Raw genomic sequence first — 16,383 nt, forward strand, 5'->3', positions numbered from 1 at the left:
TATGACCACCCCCTTGATTTAGTTTATTTAAGATTTGATCTCGTTTTTTTATTTCTAACTGTTTAGTCCGTTCTTCTCCAAATTTGATTATATCGCCAGTTGCTTAGTCTGTTGTCTCTCCATGGAAAATTGAAGTCTCATTCGCTCTCCTTCCACACTTACTTCACCAAAGATGATGCATTGTGCTGTTACAACTTCCAATTGTTTAAGAATACGTGCTTCAAGAGATGACGTTTTCTTTTTACGAATTTTTCTTACTTTTTGTCCTTCAGGGCGTGAGATGTTCAAACCTTCGGTATCGACTGGTGTATAGTCATCACCAAGTTTTACCGACCCTGGAGTTAATACTACAGGAGTTGATGAACCTGGTGTTGTTGGAGTCGATTCAGACCAATTTCTAGGCTCATTAATATCAAGATCAACACCTCTTTTCATTGGTCGTCTAATTGGATTTTCTTTAGCGTTGCAATGCATCTGCCATTTTTCCGAATCTCGAAGAACATTCTAACAATGCTCGTATTTAAATTTTTGTTTCTGTTGAAGTTTATATACATCTCTAACAATATTCAACTATAAAAAATAAATAATCATTGAAATTAATAAGTTGGATTAAAATTAAGAATAAAAAAATATTGTACAAAGTAAAAACTTACCAAATCAATCTCGTTGTAGACACTAATTGGATTATTGTGGACATTTTTGTAGTATCCTGAAAATTTGTTTACTTCACGTTGAAAGTGTAAAAAACAGTTCATCAGAGCACCGTGTGTTCTTTCTTTTGTCATCATGTCTCATAATTGCTTAACCCAATGAGCATTAATTCGTTCCCACAATGTAGCCTTACTTTGATCTGTACTTGTCACTGGATCTTCGTCAATCATGATCCATGTTTTACACAATGCTATAACTTCTTCTTCGGACCAATTCCCACCTTTTTTCTTTGAGGTTGGCTGTGATTGAGAAGGTTGAGATGAATTTTGAAATTGACGTGTGTATGGGGGTTGTTGAGATGGATTTTTGAATTGAGATGTGTAAGGGGGATAAAATGGATTTTGAAATTGAGGTGTGTATTCTGAATAAAATTGGTTTTGCAATTGGGGTTGAGATATATATTCAGAATGGGTTGGATCTTGCAAGTGTCACCCAGAATTGAATTGAGATGGTATTTCAAAGTTTCCATATTGGTTAAAGTGAGGGTTGTTGAATGGATGTCGCTCATTCATTGAGTGTCAAAGGATGATGATTTAGTGAAATGGGTGTGGTGTGCCCGTCGCATTGCAACCAAATTTGTGCAATATCAAGTGTGGCCAAGTTTTGAATTTATAAAAAGCCACAACTAACTTTAACTGCTAAATATAGCTAGGGTGAGTAGGGATCGTCCCAAGGGATTGGGTGCGTATTTGAAATGGAAACAAGGTTGGATTAGTAGGTCGAGTGATCAAAAGATGGTTGGATTGGTTAATTAAACTATGATGTAAACAAATTCAACACAAAACAATTAAAGTAAATAAAGGATAGAGAACAAGATAGAGAGGTCTTGGGACTTAGAGGTCACCACTAAACATTACCTTTCTAGACACTCAAAGTGTAATGAATGAGGGGAAATACATGTTGTAACACTAATGTGTGTGAGTGATTGAATCATTAAGCACGGATGTCAAATTGAGCATACATTGTCTAGACAACCTAATGAATAACACAATATATCAAACTAAGCCATTGATCCTTCCTTTAAGCTCACAATCAAACACATCCACAAACCAGAGATTTATACTACTTGCATTCATAAACATGGTATATCAAACAACAAGCATAGATTGTCCTCTCATCTATGAAATTAAAGCAACTACACTATAACTAAGCTAAAGATATGAAAATTAAACTAATTAAACTAAGGAAGAGGCACAATCCATTAAGAAATGAGTATGAACCATCAAATAAGCCACAAGAGTATTCCATTAAAGCACTATGCCTTGACAATCTCTAAATTCATAGCATCAACACAGATAAACATGCATCAATATTACAAAACCTAGAGATAAACACACGAATATCTACTCTAGCATACATAGACATATGAATAGAATGAAATGATCAATTGGAAGTATTAATCAACACAAATCATTGTAAAAATAAGATTTAAATATAAATCAAATATTAAAACATGATTACAACATAAATCCCCTCAAAATAAAACGCATCAAGGAATAGAAGGCATGCTTAGGGCTAACTTTAGCCCTAAGAAGATGTTTAGCCACTCATTGATGTAGCCAACCAACCCCCAAGGGCTATCTTCATGGTAGAATTGATCTTCTTCTCTTTGGTGGAAACCCTAGATGAATGGAAGAGCTCCCAAATAACGTGTCTCTAATCTCTAGCCTCCTATAATCTTTCTCTCCAAGCTCTCTATTGTTGTATCTAAGATTGTATATGTTTCAATGTTATGTGTAAAAATGGCTCAAAATCCTTATATAGGTAGCTCAAGTGTCACACCCAATGATCAGGTCTCGTGCATTAGGGCCCTTTTAATGATTGCACCACGAGCCATCTTTTAATGAGCTGGACTCTATTTTATTTTGAATTTGAGGAGGTTCGATCGATCGAATTCTGGCCAGATCCATCGAATTATGGCCAGATCGATCAACCTTGGCAGCACCTTTTTGGAATACGACAAATCTCTGAGATATTTTTGGGATATTTTGGGAAAAGGAGAAAAGTGGTAGGTGGGGATAAGATCAAGGAAGTTCGATCGATCAAAGGAATGATGAGATCGATCGAAAATGGAAATTCTTGAGGATAAGGACAAGGGGGTTTGATCCACCTGGATGAGGCTGGATCGATCACTGTGAGATCAATCGAAGATATGTCTGATCGATCGAAGCTTGCTGTTTTTCCACTACTTTGCTCCTTTTTGCTTATTTCTTCCATTCAGCTTGAGATAGCTTCTTTTATGCTCTAATATGGCTGAATTGACTTATTTTGGGGATAAGCGCCTCAAAAGGGCAATAACATGAAATTAGTTTAAGACAAGAAAAGAAGATAGATAAAGGTTTTAAAATACTCAAGCTTAAAAGGTTAAATGCACATTTTTTAGCGCTCATTAGGGTGTTGAAGGATGATTATTGAGTGAAATGAGTGTAATATTTATAGAAATTGTTATATACCCAACGGCTATATTCCCAATGGGTATATTCCCAATGGCTATATAAATCACTAATTTACTCTTTTGTAATTACTCAAGTCCATTTTCTCTTTCTTCATTCCTCAAATCCATTTTTCTCTTCTTTAATTCCTCTACCACTTTTTCTCTTCTTTGAATTCTCAACTTCTTTATAAGAAAAAAATGGCATCATCATCGCAATCTTTTCAAATCTTTGAATCTAATTCTTCAGATTCTGATCGGGAGATGATTTATCAATTCCATCATAAAAGGATTAAAACGATTCTGAGTATTTTTACGCCTGAGAATCTAAAAGCATTACTTAAATCAAAGAAGAGACTATATATTAAGCGTGATCGGAAGGATGCAGCACAACAACTTTGGAAATAATACTTTGCTGAAAATCCTGTGTTTCCACCTGAATACTTTCATAGACGGTTTAGAATGCGACGACAGTTGTTTCTTTGCATTTTGAACGATATTACAACTCATGGCAACTTCTTCAAATAGAAGCCCGATGTTATTGGTCGTTTGGGGTTCACCTTTATACAGAAGATGACAGCAGCAATACGTACACTCGCTTATGCAATTTCAGCGGATCTTTGTGATGAGTACATAAAGGTTGAAGAGCGCACTGCGATCAAAAGCTTAAAGAGATTTTGTGATGTTGTAATTGCATTGTATGCGGAGCAGTGCCTGTGCTTGCCAAACAAAAGCGACATTGCATGTTTACTTCAAGAAGGGGAAGAAAGAGGATTCCCAGGTATATTTGGCTCTATAGATTGTATGCATTGGGAATAGGAGAATTGCCCTAAAGGGTGGCATGGCACACACAAGGGGAAAGGCCATAAGCCTACCCTCATATTGGAGGCGGTTGCATCAAAAAATCTGTGGATCTGGCATGTTTTCTTTGGTATGGCTAGTTCACACAATAATGTGAATGTCTTAGATCATTCCCCAGTATTCAATCGTATCATTAATGATACAATGCCTCTAATTAATTACAAGGTGAATGGACATCACCGTACGTTAGGGTATTACCTATCTGATGGTATATACCCTAACTGGCTAACTTTGATGCAAACCATCCGCACCCAATTACTGGAAAAGAGAAATTGTTTGTTCAAAGACAAGAAGCTGTTAGGAGGATGTTGAACGGCCATTTGGTATGTTGCAGATAAGGTGGGCTATAACGCATGGACCAGTATATTATTGGAAGAAAGAAGATCTGAGCAAGATAATGAGAACGTGCGTTATATTGCACAATATGATCATAGAAGACGAGGGCGACACTAACATTTTAGAATGGACACCTCCAACAGATGAGTCGTCTACCTTCCACAGTACAATCGAGACCGATCATTTTTGGCAGCACACCTCTACTTGCCTCAGTAGGATTCGCAATGCAGAAAACAATGGGAATTTCAAGAGAGATCTCATGCAGCATTTGTGGAATAAATTTGGCAATGAAGAAATTTAACGATAATATTAAGTAAAATGTATTTATTCATATTGTATGTTTGTGATGAATAAAATATTATTTTAAATTTTTTTTTCTTATATATTTGTTGACAAATTTTAAAGAAAAAAATTTCAAAAGAAAAAAGAATTAGAAATCATACATATTTATTTGAAAATAAAAATAAAAATAAAAAATAAAATAATCAAAATCATAAATGATAAATATTTTATTTATAATAAAATTAAATTACATATAAAAGGAAATAGTAAAGAAAAAAAACGATCTCTAACAATATTATTTTTTTTTTTTAAAAAATCATATATATTTGTTGATAAATTTTATAAAAAAAAAATTTCAAAAGACAAAGAAATAGAAATCATACATATTTATTTGAAAATAATAAAAAATAATAATCAAAATTATAAATCACAAATATTTTTTGTTACAATAAAAATAAATTACATATAAAAGGAAATAGTAATGAAAAAAATCAAAAGAAAAAGAGCCATTGCAGTTGTAAGGCGTGCCTCGCAACTATTATGTTATCTGTGACGATCGGGTTTGCGATTCTTCGTCTGGGACCCACCAAGTACTAGCCTGACACCACGCAAGGCAAATAGTAATGCTGACTTCCTAACCGGTAATGGAGCCATTACACCAGTTGCTCTATGGTAGTCATAAAGTGGCAAGTCCAGTTAGCAGGTGCGGACAAAAAAAAAAAAACAATCTCTCTAAACAGAGGAAAAGTGGGCCTTCACTTTTGGATGAGTAACTCTTTGGAAACTCGCAAAAAAGGACAAGTCTGAAGCTCGTCCGAAGGAAAAGTGGGTTGTCATAACGAGTTCTTAACAGACTTGTTTGGCCAAGTTTGGAGCCCACGAGAGGTGAAAGTGGGGTCATTACTTTTGGTCGGTGAACTGGGCTGGCCACTTTATTTCTCCGGGGCGATGTTGTTGAAAAGATTTTTTTTTTTTTTTTTGAGGTGATGATTTATAAATAAACGCAGTGCATTTGAACCCGTGTAGTGCAAATGCACGTTACCTTCTCGATTGGGCAAGGCCATGTTCTTTATAATGTCATTGTTGGTAAATTGGTATTAATTCAAGGGGGGATAAATTGTAGGGAAAAAAAAAAAACCTATGTAATTGATTTAGTACATATAAATCCAATGCATATAATTACTTTTTGTCATGTTAAAATGAACTAATAGGAGAAAAGACTAAAATTCCCATCACTCAAAAAAAAAAAAAAACGTAAAATGAAATAAACAATTCTTAAAAGTTGAAATTACTAATGCTAATTATTCTCTCTTTGCTAATTCCACTTTTTTTTAACCAAGGGTTGGTTTGGTTAGATGAATGCTGCAGGAAAGAAAAAGAAAAGAGAAATTAAATTAAATTAAATTAATTAATTAATTATTATTATTTTTTACGTTTGTTGAGATCAATTTTCCCTTGCATCGATTCTCACAAAAGTTATGCAGCTATGTTTTTAAATTCCTATTATACGCACATGGTTTCTTTACTCTTTTTCTCCATGCATGTTTTTTGACATACATGAACTCATGATGCTGATCGAGGTTTTTCAGCGGTTGTGATAGAAGGTGACTTCAAGTCAGTTATAAATCTCCAAGTTACTGAAGAGGCTTTGTTTCCAATCATGGAGGAGGTAGGGCACTCGGTTAGGTTAGCTGATATCTCTACTCTGATTTGGGTTGCTCGAACCCAAAATGTTGCTCCTCGTGTTGTTAGCAGGATGGCTCGTTAGCACAGGATCAAGATTTAGAGTGGCATTCCTTGCCTCCTAAGTTGATTGGGGCTTTGAGTTGTGATTGCCCTTCTTCTCCTTAGTCTTTGTTTCCTTTCGCTTATGAAAAAAAAAAAAAAAAAAAAAAACTCATGATGCTAGTTGAGTTCTTCGTTTTAGAATTATTTTTATATTGTTTAGTTTTCAATTTTTTATCCTCCATACAAAATTGATGCTTTATTTTATTTTTTCCCTTCCAAATACATGTATGTAGACATACACTGGATATATTTTTTTTTGAGAGCATTATATAATATAATACAATATGTGGGTATATGCATATTAATTATTTGTAGCATTTGAATATTAAAGTTATAACAGATTTTAAAATTTGGGAATAATATAGGTTCAGGAAGTAGAATCCAAAATGTGAGATAGTAATATAATTATAGTTTAATTAAAAATGAAACTTGGTTGTCATATAATATAATATGTAAAATTCTATTGGTAATTATAAATTTTTAATGGAACAATTCCAATCCTATTTAATTTCATCAAAGTCGTTATATTCCAATATATAAACCTTCTGAGTGAGTAGTGCCTTGTTACTATAGTGTTTAAGACAAATTCAAAATTATTATTGTCAACAATGAATGAATTGATGCATGATTTGACCTAACACAAATTTGATGCATGGTTTGATCTAATATAAATTTATTTATTATTATTTTAATATTTAAAATATTAATGATAGTTTTTGTAATTATCATTATTTTCTTTTTCCTTTCATTTTATCCAAGCCAACAAAATAATAAAAATATATAAGGACAATACATAATAGGGGTGAGCAAATAATCCGTCAATCCGGTCTGAACCAATCAGATCCGTGTGGTTCTGTTCGGTTTTCAGATCTCGTAATTCGGTCATAGTTTGAAAAATTTACAATTCGGTATTCGCGGTTCGATTAACGGATTAGACATTATTACAGCCGCGCCTCCCTCTCCTTTTCTCTCCACCCTCTTCATTCTTCACTCTTCACGTCTGTTTTTGATCACTCTTTGCCTCCCAATCTCTCGCCTCTCAATCAATCGTTCACTAGATTCGAAGCAACGACGACCTTTACGAGTGGATCTACCTCTTTTTCGGTGAGTTCACAAAATTTTTGCATGGATCTTCTTCTTCTCCTCTTTTCTGAACATTTTTTTTTGTAAATAACACCAATATTTTTGTTAATCATCATAACACAGTGATGGATCTTCTTATTCTTGAAGACGCCGCCGCCGACGGTCATCCCGTGGCTGAACTGTAACTGTGTGACTTTGGGCTCCACTGTGTACGCCATCACGGAGGGTTCTCATATATGTTCAGTGTTTTGCTTTTTCTGAAATTTTGTTTCTTTGTGTTTTTTTTCTTTTAGGGTTTCCTTGCTGCCATGGACTCTTCTTTTTCCCTGTAGATATCATTGATTTTGTATTTATATTTTTTTTAAAAAATGAACAAGATTGACAAAGGCCAATTTGTAGAAACCGATCCGATCCAATCCGTTACTTCAGGGATCGGTTTGGTTTGGATTGAAGGCCCTCACGGATCGGTTCAGTTTCAATTTTTGCAAATCCGTGGGGATAGGTTCGGTTTGATCTTTACCCCCAAACCGAACTGATCCGAACCGTGATCAGGCCTAATACTTAAGTGAAAGAATACTCAATTATCTCTTTGGATATGAACCAATAATAAATATACAATTTTTTTTTAATTATCAAATCAGTGAGGTAAACACGTACTACTATTATTATTTAACTTTTATTTATTTATTATTATATTTGCAGTGAATTGTCTAACCTAATAATTGTTAGGGTTAATTTCACTCACACCCCCTCAGATTTGACCAAATATCACTTTCTAGTATCTTTCGAAAATAACTACCATTTAGATCCACTCTCACTTTTCCGTTAATTTTTCTGTTAAATGTATATATAAAAAGACAAATTTACCTTCAATTTTTAAATCCTATTTATTTCTAAATATTAAATTTACATAAATAACCAATGTACCCTTATCATCACACCTACCCACACACCCGCCATCAGAAATGACAACCACTGTTTTTCACCACGCCGGAATTATTGTTTGGCCGAAACTACCGTTTTTGTTTTGGGGTTGATTTGTGAAGTAATTTTGGGGTTGATTGCAGATTGGTTCATGGGGTTTTGGAGAGAATGAGGCTGTTGAAAAACCTTCCACTTCCGCCATGCCCTCACTGACCAGGAGAGTTTCAGCCTCAGGAGGAACCCACTCAAACCCAAGCCTGTCAATATGCAATGAAAATAATTGGAAGATGAGAGAGACTTGTAATTTCAATGGAATGGACATGTTTATAATCCTCAGAATAATAATGTAGTAGTAGTATATAAAAGAACGAATTTTTTATTTTTTTTTTTCCTGATACATATATAAAAGAATGAATTCAATATGATGATGACGATAATACTATCAGTTGGTGGGCCGGATCGGAAGATGTATATGTGAGAGAGATGAAAACTATAGAGGCGTTTTCATTGTGATAGACATTTTTTTCTTAAATTTTTTATTTATTTGAATGACACTGACAAAAGCGTACGGGTCGACGGGTAATCACAAGCAATCTTTACATCAGATATATTAAGAGACAAGACTGTAAACCATCATAACTTCATTATCTTATGGATTGCGGAGACCCAATTTGAGGAGGCGGATAAAAAACAGAAGGCTTTAGAGGCGGAGGCCACGATTGGTGATGGGTATTGTGTGCAGGGGTGGAGGGAAGGGGGCCTGGCAGGGGCCATGACGCCCCTAATTTTTTGGAATTTTTTTTTTAGTATAAGTAAAAATATATTAAAAATAAAATAGTATAACATATATGATATAAAATCTATACTTGACCTCCTAAGAATTTATCTATTTATTTTTTTAATTAGCATTTAACAAAAGATAATTTATATATAATCTAAAAGAACGTGATTTAATTGACGACTATAAAACCCGATAAAAATTTAATATGGCTATCTTAAAATTTCAACTCAAATATCATTCTTCCTATAATGTGACTATCTTAAATCTTTTTAATTCAAGCACGATTTTTTCCATAATCTTATTATCCTAAAATTTCATCTCATACATGATTCTTTCCATCACTTTTTATTTATTTATTTTTATTGGAATGCTTTTATAAGAATTCTTGAAGAAATTAATTTTTACAAAATCGATGATTTAAGAATCTAAATTCTTATTTTATTAATTTGTTTGTGTTTTTTTTTTTTTTTTTTTTTTTTTGACAAATAAAGAGAGTTATTTAATTGAATTTTTTTTTTATTTATAATTTTGGCATAAATCTTACTTGTGTTTGTTTAGAAAGTTTGATAAAAAAATTTCTTTAAATAATTAATTTTTTTATTTAAATTAATTGAGAAAAGTTTAGATAGATATATATTTGTATGAATATAATAAATAGTAATTTTTTTTTGCCTATATAATATATATATATATATATATATATATATATATATATATATATATATATCAAAAGTTCTAGCTAAGTTGTTGTTTATAATTTTGGTTCCCCCAATCTCAAGATCCTGGTTCCGCCCCTGATTGCGTGGGCGGCGGGGATGGCAGATAGCTGTGTGGGTGGCGGCTGATGTTTGTGTGCGTATGTATATATATATATATGTGTGTGTGTGTGTGTGTCTTTGTGTAATGTGTATACATATATGTCTGTGTACATATATATGTCTATGTGTATGTATATATATAATTTGTAAATTTATAATTTTTTAGCCTTTTAATCTAATTTTTTAAGTTAAAGAGTTGGTTTGACAAATTTAAAGGGCGATTAAGTCATTTTACATAGTGTTAAAACTGTTCAACTAACTGTTGGGGTGTTAGTGAGAAACGGAGTAAAAGTTTGTCATGTGAGTGATAGTTATTTTCGAAAGATGTTTGAGGGTGATATTTGGCCAAACCTGAGGGGTGTCAGTAAAATTAATCTTAATTTTTAATTAGTTATTTATATCAAATACAATTAGGTGGAGGGTTCCACTTTTTTATTCATTATATAAACTAATTAAAAAAATAAATTTAACAATTCACTGTAACTATTCTGAATCATTTTTCATTTATAATTGATCAACTACCATCATCACGAGGGTGGTATTATCCGACATATAAAAGAAATTAAGTCTTGTGGGAATTTTATTAAGGGTTGACATAGTATAGATTACCAAATTTGTTTTATAAATAACTTTAAAAAATTAAATTATAATTTATGCGCCTGTCTATTCTCATAACTGACAACAATGATTTTTGATTTGAAAGCTCGGATGGGCCGATTAAAATAACTTGCTCGCACCTTCTTTGGAATGTGCTTTTGATTAAGCAAAGTTACAAAGTAGTTATGATTTTAATTAATTAATGGAATAACCTAGGTTGTTAAGGCGGTAGTTGTTAACTAAACAAAAAAAACTAGCCTCAACGTTCAAGTAAAAATAAAAAATAGAAAAAGGGAAAAAAAACAAAAAAACAAAAAATTGGTTTTGTTATTGTTGTAATATATATATATATATATATATATATATATATATATATGGCCTCAAGACATACGAGAAACCCCATGATTGATTTAAGCACAAATTTCGGTTTTGATATAAATTGATAATGAAGCTTTTTAATTTAGTGGATGATCAAGTAATGTTATAGAGAACGACTAAATAGGGTAATCAGAGTAGAGTTTTCAGATTAAATAGGGTAGATTTCTCAAACCAATTCAACAAAAACCATTGAACGCATTTACGGGACTTCACACAATTGTTGTAGTTGAAAAAGTCTAGAAAATAAATTTTATTTATTCATTTCAAAATATTTTTTTCCCACCCAATAATATGCGCTTTTTGAAACATTGAACTTAAAAGAAGAAATTAAGAAAATAAAAATGAAATTTGTAAAATTGATCGACTTTCTGTGTATAATTTGAATAGATTTTCACCAAGAAATAATGCATGGTTAACTTCATATTGGATAATATAATGCCTAGTCCGTGTTATGATAACTTTGCTTTTAGCTCATGCTAATCTGAAAATTTTTACTGGCACCAACAATAGGCAAAATAAATAACCCTAATCTTACACGACTTCACACAATTCTTCGGGTTTGATATTGTTGCTAAAGCAGATTGTAAGACTTGGGTGAAACAATGGTCTCCAAACAAGTTACTGCTTCATCCCATTGATCCCAAAATAGGGGAACACTGTAAAACTCCACACGCCTATGTGTTTTCTCTCTTAGATTGCACATAACAAGCTCTGTACGACCAATTGCAAATAAGTCTACATCACCATCATCGTTTGGGAAATCCAGAGGCTTCATGGTATCACAAGAGATGCCAAATTCAAATTTAGTCCAAGTCTCTCTCATGCCGTATTCCTTCATCACCCAGAAAGTGAGGCCACAACAGCTAGCTTCTGATACCAAATAAAGACATCCTTTGACAATTCCAATCAAACCAGGTGTAAATAGCTGTGGTGTTAATATTATATCAGGTAATGGAACATATCCGAATTTCTCCTCATCTAAACTTAGAAAACCCATTTTACTCATATCTTGATTGAACCAGTGGAGTTTTCCATTCAGAAACAACCCACAACTGTCCTCCTGAATTGATAAAGGAGAATCTGAAATCCTTCTCCAGGAATTTGATTTTGATTTTAGTGAATATACACACGTAATAAATTCAGTAGAATAATAAGGGGACAAGATTTGAACAACCTTATAGTCATCATGGGACGCATCATAGCCAAGTCCGCGTGATATTGCAAAAGCATAATTTTCACTTATTAATGGTAAATCTGGCAATCTCTTCACTTCTCTGGTTGATGGATTCACCAAGTATAGCGTACCACGATGACCAGGCTTATAACATAACACCAAGCCACGACAAGAGCCGGCGATCCTCACAAACGCCTTCTGCTCATAATTACAAGGATTAACGATCTCAATTCCTTCAACTTTTACATCATCATCACTCGCTGCTGCTTCAACGATGTCCGTCCAAGACGACACGAAGAGATTCCGCATTGGAATAGGAGGTTCCAAAGAGTACATAGAGTTCAACGAACATGTAAGCACGAGTTTGGAGTTGCTGGATCTTGTCAGGTGAAGCTTGACAAAGTGAGGATTTGTTAACATGGCTAGCCAAGACTTGGATACACACTTGAACCGCAGAATAGACTTGACCGGTAGCCATGACAATATTTCCATCACGAGATCGTACGGAATGATTTGTAATAAATCCTCTCCCTTCCCCCTCTTTGTAGCCATATCTTGTGTTGCTCTCACGCTCCAGCACTTCTCTATTCTTGCCTTTGATGTGTAACTTATTTCTTATGCCGTTAGATTTCACTTCAACGGGGATTTTATGCAGAGCCAAACATGTTTCCTTTTTCTTTTCCAAATAGGATGACGGTATTTTATAATTTTGGATATCCTGATTTATGAAAAAAAAATGTTAATATATTTCTTTCCAACTTCGTTATTTAATAATCATCCTTCTAATTGAAGGATTCTTTTTGTTAGATGACACTACACCAGGTTCACGGGTGTCCTCCTCCTTGTTTATCACGAATTAGGTCCGAAACGTGTGATTTTTTAATTATTATTTTTTCACTTAAAAAAATATAAAATAAATAAATAAATTGCTTGTGACACTATGTTCACGGGTGACAACAAATTGCTTTGATAGTTACTAATAAATCCAGTAATATAATAGGAGTAAATAATTTAGCGTATGAACTAAATTATTTGCATACAGTTAATTAGCACAATTTATCACGTTAATCATAATCTTTTCTTCTTCTTTTATCCGTTGAGTAATATATCTATATCTATCTATTTACATTTATCCGTATATATAATATACTTATAAAAGAGTTTTTGACCATTTTTTTATTTTTAAAATTAGAGTTTTAAATCATTTTTATTTCGAAATTCAAAGAATTCCTCCACCCTCGATGCCTAGAAATTCTTCCACTGTCCTAAAAATATCCATTTAGAAAGTTTAAAAAGGCTTTGTAAATCCGGTTTTTATATGATTTTATTAAAAGTAAACAGAATTTTCTATCATTTTTATTTTTAAATTTAGAGTTTTCTCTCATTTTTATTTTTTAAAATTTAAAATTAAAAGTTTTGTAAACTGGATTTTTATTTTGTCTAAAAAAACGTTCACCCACAAGTATTGCTCATATTGTGTAAATGGTAGAGTCCATTCCCAATGGGGCCATTCGAACACATGCACTTCCTCTTCGTAACTACTTAGGTTGACTAATAAGAATAACAATAGGCCTTTCTGAAACTCTAAATTAATTTGCAGCGGGCTCGTTAGTGGAGTTAATGTCTTCGGTAAATTTTAAAATACCAAACTTTGATTATCTACATCTATTAATATAACTTCTAATAATTTTTGCCTTGTACAAAAAATATTCTAAATTAATTTCATAATAGCAACAACTTTAACAGTACCTCTCCAAAACTCTAACAAAAGTGGTAGATGACCACCTTATCCAAGTTGGATTAAAGGGATAACATGATCACAAGCCGTACATGAGACTCACTACATACAACATTCTGCACGCTATCTAACAATAAGTATTTGCAATTATCATTTTATCAACTTATTTTGATATGCATTCTGGGTCAATCTTTAATTTTTTTAAAAACAAATTTAATTGTTTTCACTTATATTGGAGGTAGGGATTTTCATCTTTCTTTTTCTTATTTTTCAATACATTAAAAGATTATATATATAGAAAACTGAGTACTTGCATGCTTACAATGAATCATCAAAAACTTGATTAAATGAGTAGTGATACTTATACCGACCCAGTAATTTTTAATCAATTGTTTATTTAAAATACAATTAAGTGGAGGGTTTCACTTTCTTATTTATTGTATAATTGACCAATTCATTATAATTATTTGGTCCAAAATATATTAGTCCACCCAGAATATATTTATGAGTCCTCCATATATATAACTACTTCAATTTAAAATAAGGTTAAAATCATAATCCCCACCTCCCTATCGTTTACAAAAACGACATATAATCCCCTCAATTATTAAACAATTCCCTAAACAAACAAAAATTATCAAGTTGCCTCATTTCTGTAACAGAACTGTTAAGTTGTTGTAAAATGACAATAATACCCTTGATAGTATATTATTATTTTATTAAATTGAAATTGTTAATTTCAAATGACAATTATGCCCTTCTTGTGAAACTAATCAACTTGAACAGTGGGTGGTCTTGTTGGATCATGATTGTTAGTGGTTGTTTGACAAATTTTATGGGTCAGCTAATCCAGAGCATATGAGTATAAATCTAGCAAATATGTGCACACAGTTTTGAATTTGTCTTGGCCTAGAATATTGGGTTTTTTAGAATTCAAACTGATGGAAATTAATTGTTGAATCTCTAAAAATGAAGTCAAATTTCATGACGCTCTCTCTCTCTCTCTCTCTCTCTCTCCACACATACTTGTACGGCATTATACTTGTTTACACACTTTTATCCTAAGCAGCCTAATTATTTAGTGAAAATCTTATGGTAGGTTTTTCTTAGCATCTTGACGGCTTGAAATTGTAAATAAATTAAACGACTTAAAAACTATGTTGTTGCCTTAATCTTCTGAATACTATGCTTCGTCATAATTAACAGTGGTAACTCGAAAAATTTAAATTGTCTTGTAAGAACGAGAAGGTAGTTGATAGTTATAGTTTTTCATCTTCCGAGAATCCGTGACACAGGTCCCGATCAGAAGGCGCCTATTCTTGTGGAATAGACCACCGGTGGAAAGTTGGCTCATATTTGATTTTTTGTTCTCTTATTCTTGGACGGAATAGGCCACTGGGATTGAACTGGGTTTCGCCGGGGTGGATTAAAGTTGCTTGAGACGTCGTCGGACTGAACTGGTTTTCACCAAGGAAGCTTGAGGCGTCGCCGAACTGAAGCAATTTGTTGGGTTTCGCCAAGGAGAGCTCACTAGTAAAGCTTGGCGGTAGTGGAGCTAGTTTGGTCATTCACTGGAGCTCGCCGGTTTATTGTCGGATAAAGCATGCAAGTCACATTACTACCTGGTTTGGTCATCGTCACCGTTGTGGTTTCATGTAGAAAGAACCTTGAGGCTCACGAGATAGAATTGGATTTCGTCGGGGTGGGTCGACGTTGCTTGAGACGTCGCCGGATTGAGCTGGGTTTTGCCAAGGAGGGCTTGAGGTGTCACCACACTAAAGCAATTTGGTCTTTGTTTCATCTAAAAAAGGAGTGCATTGGACTGAAGTAATCTCTGAAGTTTGGTTGAGGTTGTTTGTTTAGACTCACGTTTGGCCACCGCTGAAACACGCCAAAAAATATGGAGTTAAACTTTAGACTTAAATAGGGGTAGTTTAGTCATTAAGTGATTAAAAGGGTAGTATGATTAGATTCAAGTAAAATATTTTGCACGTGAAGTCAAAATCAAATTCATGGAGAAGGATTTCATATTTTCCTTTCTTAATTGAGTACAACAGCTGGGGGTTATTTCTGAATGGAAATCTCCATTGGTTCAATTAAGATATGAGTAAAATGACTTTTTAAATTACCCGATAATATATTAGCACTACTCTTTAGTAGTGGTTTGATTGCCCAGTAATGGGTTAACTTGGGCTATAATTCAGGCCCAATTGAAAAAAGAAAATTTAGTATTATTGTTCCTATAAGTTCATATATTACTCTTCCTCTTCCTATCAGTCCAGTCCAATTCATAGTATTTCTATAAATAAAAGGAGTTACAAAATTTATAAAGGCTAAGCCTTAAATATGAGTAAGTCCACGAACCATGAACATGCCAAATCACAAAATAAACCATAATAAAACATAACAAGGCCAACCCAATAAATCAAACGCATTGTTAGTTTATGGAAGAATACCTAAACTCTTCGTGTGTAAAACACC

General features: G+C 33.2%; 1 protein-coding gene across 1 annotated transcript; it reads right to left on the minus strand.

Annotated features, from left to right (window-relative positions):
- Positions 1 to 11,561: 11,561 nt before the first annotated feature.
- On the minus strand, positions 11,562 to 12,716 carry LOC132277995 (F-box/kelch-repeat protein At3g06240-like). Its single transcript, XM_059779829.1, has one exon. The coding sequence runs from the start codon at positions 12,714 to 12,716 to the stop codon at positions 11,562 to 11,564; it is 1,155 nt and encodes a 384-aa protein (XP_059635812.1).
- Between the last annotated feature and the right edge of the window lie 3,667 nt (positions 12,717 to 16,383).

This window comes from Cornus florida, unplaced genomic scaffold, assembly GCF_030987335.1.
Source record: "Cornus florida cultivar Cherokee Brave unplaced genomic scaffold, ASM3098733v1 CherokeeBrave_3.0.0_Hap2_Chr10, whole genome shotgun sequence".
In the NCBI taxonomy this organism is placed as follows: domain Eukaryota; kingdom Viridiplantae; phylum Streptophyta; class Magnoliopsida; order Cornales; family Cornaceae; genus Cornus; species Cornus florida.